General features: G+C 35.3%; 1 protein-coding gene and 2 long non-coding RNA genes across 4 annotated transcripts in view; all 3 read right to left on the reverse strand.

Annotated features, from left to right (window-relative positions):
- Positions 1 to 969, reverse strand: part of LOC107641104 (putative pentatricopeptide repeat-containing protein At1g12700, mitochondrial) — a 15,857-nt gene extending 14,888 nt beyond the window's left edge. Inside the window, exon 1 of the mRNA XM_021123961.1 lies at positions 25 to 969. Within this exon, the coding sequence (XP_020979620.1) occupies positions 25 to 969 (945 nt within the window). The remainder of the gene's footprint in view (positions 1 to 24) is intronic.
- On the reverse strand, positions 1,878 to 3,435 carry LOC110262519. 2 transcript variants are annotated; one of them, XR_002347144.1, is made up of 3 exons: positions 3,040 to 3,435; positions 2,133 to 2,189; positions 1,878 to 2,037 (listed from the first exon to the last, which is right to left on the reverse strand). It is a non-coding gene; the product is annotated as an uncharacterized LOC110262519 (long non-coding RNA). The 2 variants fall into 2 exon arrangements; XR_002347143.1 differs by having other exon boundaries at positions 2,133 to 3,435.
- On the reverse strand, positions 4,228 to 5,290 carry LOC107644125. The gene is made up of 3 exons (XR_002348021.1): positions 4,989 to 5,290; positions 4,442 to 4,886; positions 4,228 to 4,314 (listed from the first exon to the last, which is right to left on the reverse strand). It is a non-coding gene; the product is annotated as an uncharacterized LOC107644125 (long non-coding RNA).

Consider the following 5,519-nt stretch of genomic DNA (forward strand, 5'->3'; position numbering starts at 1 on the left):
GAATACATATTTTGCCTTATTTACCTGATTAACCAAACAATATCCATCCATTAAGCTGGTATAAGTAACCACATCTGGTTTCACACCATGTTTTGCCATTACAGCCAATACACTCTTAGCATCTTTGATCTTTCCTTCCTTGCATAGCCCATCGATCAAAATACTATAGGTATGAACATCTGGAGTAATGTTTCTAAGCACCATATCACTTAACAAATCAATGACTTCCTTATATTGACCCACAAGACACAATCCATAAATTAGAGCGTTGTAGGTGATAACATCGGGAGAAATTCGCTTAGCAAGCATTTCAGAGAATAAATGAAAAGCCTGACTTACAAGTGTATCCTTGCAGAGGCTATCAATAATTGCGCTGTACATGAAGACATTAGGAGCAATGCCATACCGTGGGATCTTTCTCAACATTTGAATAGCAGCTGATGTGTGTCCGGTTTTACAGAGGCCATTGATCAAGGTCCCATAAGTGACTTGATTAAAGTGAAATCCATGAGCCAGCACTCTGTCATGAAAGCTCACTGCTTTTTCAACACTACCAGAGAGACAGAGACCTTTCAGGATTGTTGTCAATGTTATGGTATCAGGCTGAAAACCCATCCTGAAAATCTTGGCCATTACAGAGAAAGCAAGCGTCATACGACCCATGCCGCAACAACAATTAATTACGATGCTCAAAGTAACTACGCTGGGCGCGATTCCCCTGATTTGCAATTGCTGAAAAAGGGAAACGGCGGCGTGGAAATGCTTCGTCTTGGAAAGGGATCCCAAAATCTTGTTAAATTGGATGATGGGAGGAGTACGACGCATAGAGAGCATGCGAGTGAAGGAATCAACAGCTTCATCAAGCGATTGGGGCTGAGAGTGAGAGTGTAGGGATGAAGTTGAAGGGAAGCAAAGACGGAGAGCAGAGTGGGAAACAGAATTTGGGATTTGAAGAGCACACCTTAACATTATTGGTGAGAATGAGAACAATGATAACATTCTTGCAATGAAGGAGAGTAGGGTAAAAAGGAAGAGTGCTTTCCACCTGAGAGAGTGAGGGTAGTATCAAGCTTGTTCGAGGTTATTTGTTTAATTGTTTGATTTGTTTCAACTTTTATTATTTTACTAGTCCAAGCGCTGAGGCATTGGATCACATACTCTATTTCCATAAATAAGTTCATTTTTTTTAATATTTACATTTCATAATATCAAATTGAAATGCCCATTAGTCACCAAAAAAAAAAATTGAAATGCCCATTTGTGTATAAAATTATATGTATAATTTTGATGTCATTTTTTTTTCTTGCACAATATTAATCGATAACAATATGAACAATACCACTAGTCCACTAACACTAATAATAATTTAGAAAAAAATAAAACAATTACAAACATAGATTCTGTTGTTAAAGGCAATTTTATTTTTTATATTCACTGTATAATTATTATTTTTATTGAAAATATAAATATTCAAGTTTTATTGAAAATATAAATATTCAAGTTTTATTGAAAATATAAATATTCAAGTTTTATTGAAAATATAAATATTAAAAAATACTTATTTATAAATTATTTACTCAAAAAATATTGAACAATACAAAGGAGTGTGCAATATCCACTGAACGCTCTTGCAATACAAAAATGGTAAAACAAAAGGGAAAAAATAAAATGGTATAACAAAAAGAAAAAAATAAAATCAAAATCAACTACTATTCTTCTCTCCTCATAAGAAATCTACATAAAAAAATAAGAACTCATAGCGTATAGTTCAACTTTAAGAATCAAGTATAATTATTACCATTAAACTTAGTGTGTATAGAAAAATCCTTTATGCTTGTAATCTCTTCATATATTTGGAAAATTCATATAGAACAAACTCTATGGATGGTGGCACATGAAGCCATAATTCGGTATGGCTACGCAATCCAGTTGTTGCTGCTGCATGAGCCCTGGCCTGAGCTTGAAGATGCTGGCAAGCTGTGTACATCCTCAGGCTTGTAGCCATTGCAAAAACAGCAAGCACAATGCAAGCCGTAACTACAAGCATACTTACACATGGTTATCATATTAATCGATACCAAATCAAAATGCTACAGAAACCTTTTGATTACCCACAATAGCTAAATTCTTACTTACAATAAAATAATGTGTCATCTGAGGAGAGTTCAGCAGCATGAATAGCATAATAACTGAATGACAAATCAAATACAGGTTTAAAAACTACAATGACTAAGCAGCAAAGCATTAGCTACAACAGTAATTAGATTACCTATGGTAAGAAAAGCCAGAGAATTGGTATTAATTGGCACTTTATTTAGATTAAATCATATATATAATAACATGTATGTATCATGTATGTCAGACGTGCCAACTAAGCTTTTCTCCTAACTATGCATGCATTCTTATTCAATTTAATATGCTTATAAGTTATAAATTATATATAACGACCAATAGCTGCGAATGAATGAATTAATGCTTCTTCTTGAAGAAAATCCCTGCGGCAGACAAGGAAATGATTCTAAATTGAAAGCTGACAATATTGAATTTTTTTTTATTATGTGCTCTCAGCCACAAACCAAGCCATTTTCTTTTTATTTTTTTCCTTCCACTTACAAAGTTGGTAGTTCTATTAGATAGATTTGATATAAAACTTCAAAACTACATGAGAAAGTGGGGCATTAACCACAGTCCTCATCACTTAGCTTGTCATAAAAAAAATGTTTGGAAGATTGTAAAAATCTAAACTAATACTAGCTATAGCTTAGCTTCTTATCTTATTTTATACTATATATGTATATATATATATATATATATATATTCTCTGAGCTTGAAGATGCTGACAAGCTGTGTACATCCTCAAGCTTGTAGCCATTGCAAAAACAGCAGGCACAAGTCCAATATATGCGAGAACTTTGAATTCTATCATAGTTGATTTTATCCAAGGACAGCTAACATATAAAGTGTTTTCAATACTAATTATGTTATTATCATTAAGCTAGTGATTATGAAATTATATTGAGTTTAAGAATAAAGCATCACCTGTATGAGCAGTTCAGTTCTTAGCCGTCTACTTGCTTCATGTTCGCTGCGTGCTTCACCGCGTTGACTAATGAGTAATGATTGCATCAATTTCATCAAGAAATATGGTTGAGGGGGCATGGCGTCTTGCAAGCTCAAATAACACATTTATCAACTTCTCAGAATCACCTGCAATCTAAAATAAATTTTGTAAATGTGCATGCCCAGTTGCCCACTATTTATAAACTAAACAGAGAAGAACAAGGAGCAATTTGAAAGATCTTTCTCTTCCTTACAAGATAGAGGCAATTTAATCCAAACGAAGGAGGAATCTAGGCATTCAAATGAAGCAATGTCATCTAAAATACAAGAATAATTCTATATCCTCCTAAGGAATTCTCCTAACAGTCTTCATAATTGTCAAACAAGAAGGACAGAGCAAGAACTCAGGAGAAAGGGATGCAGTGGCAGTGACTAGCCGCTGCTGCGTCTGAACTCGCTGGAACTAGAGTGGCTCTGTTCTGATTCTGCGACTAGGAATGAGGAAGGCAGGGGCGAGCTAGAGAGCCACAGTGCGAGGTTGTGAGGAGGGGAAGAAGATGGTCGCGGCGGCACTGGATGGTAGCCGGTGGTGAGACAGAGAAGGCAGGAGATAGGGGAAAAGAAAGAGAGAAAAGGTTTTCGCGGTGGTTGTTCGTGGTGGTTCTGTGGTTCTGACGGAGAGGGGGGGGTGATGATCGATGGTGGCGCTGCGTGGGTGGTCGAAGAGAAGCTAGGCTAGGGTTAGGGCTGACAATATATACCCTACGCGCAGGTATCCAACGGGGACTAACCCATTCGGTAGGATCGTCTAGGATAAAGTGCGAATTTGCTTGTGGGTAGGATAGGGCACGGGTTTAGGGTATACCGTACTCTATCCTACCTTACCCACACTCCTAATATATTATATAATATATATGTAAAAGTTATGTATGTAGTGAAAAAAGTGATTATTGAATTCATAATCTTTCTCTTATAAAAACTTGAAATAACCATTAAGCTAATTGATGATTATATTATTTGTAATTTTATGTTGAATTTTTTTAAGATTTTATTTAGGGATGTCCATGGATCGGATCGTATCCGCAGATTCGCGGTAAATATCCGCATCCGATCCGAAAATTGCGGATACGATCCGATCTGCAAATTGATCGGATCGCGGATAATGATTCACAAATAAAGACACAAAAAAGAATATAATCAAGGAAATTACCCAAGAGAGAAAAAGGGATTGCATTAATAGTTCAAGCTGGAATTCTGCAAATTAATGGCAATTGTATGGTTATTTTATATGCCATGTATATGCAAAAACTATTAGCTTTATGATATTTGATCATCAATAAAGGAGATTACAATCAAATAACGTAAAAGGTTGTAGATATACCAGAATCTTTGATGCAAATAAATATATGGTCCACAACAACTGAGACAAGAGAGTGCCCAGCAGCTTCATTAGATCACTGTCATGATTCAAATTCAAAGACGACTCAAAAAGCTAGAATAATAGATGAGCTTTGTCCAAAAACAAGCTTCTGAAAACTGATTTTCTCAAAGGTGAGAAAAGTTAAGGCAATTGAAACCTGGGCCTTCAAATTTACATCTCCCCTGTTTAGACAGACACATAACCCTGTCATAAAGTGGAGAAGTGCACGAAATCCTGCACACATGATATATTAACTTCATACAACATCTGTGTCACTTGTATCGATTCAATATGGATACATGTAGAAAGTGTCCTTTTAATTACCTGGCTCACTTAATGTAGGACAAAGAGCTTCTGTGATGTGCAACTGAAACTCAAGCCCAAGTGGACTGTTGCAGACTGTTCTCTGAATTGTGATATGAGGAATAGCAAACATAGTAACATATCATGAGTCAAGAATCTTAGCCTTTTAGAAGAAAATAGATTACAATAATTAGAGGAATTGTACATATGCTTCTCCCGATATTCCTTCTAAAAAACACTCCCCTCCAAAGAATACTCATTTTGCACCATCATCATCTCTCATGTTTGCTCACTCTTGAGAGCGGCCTAAAGTATCATCCTTGAATAGGGGTGTTCATGGATCGGATCGTATCCACAGATCTGCAGTAAATATCCGCATCCGATCCGAAAATTGCGGATACGATCCGATCCGTAAATTGATCGGATCGGATCGCGGATATCTGCTCTACATCCGCATATCCGATCCGCGGATCTGCAGATCCGCACTATAATAATTAAAAAATAAATAAATATATATATGTTTGGTATTATGTTTACTTGTTTGTATGTTTTAGTTAGTAATTATTATTCATATATTGTATTATTTTATTTTTGTTATTTAGAGAGTTTGATTAAAAATATTTTAGGAATAAATAAGTTTAAAAGTATGACAGAAATATTTTTATCGAATTTTTTTACATAGAAATATAATTAAAAATAGAATGTTTAATTATGCGGATATATCCGATATCCGATC

The sequence above is a fragment of the Arachis ipaensis genome, chromosome B05, assembly GCF_000816755.2.
Source record: "Arachis ipaensis cultivar K30076 chromosome B05, Araip1.1, whole genome shotgun sequence".
NCBI lineage: Eukaryota > Viridiplantae > Streptophyta > Magnoliopsida > Fabales > Fabaceae > Arachis > Arachis ipaensis.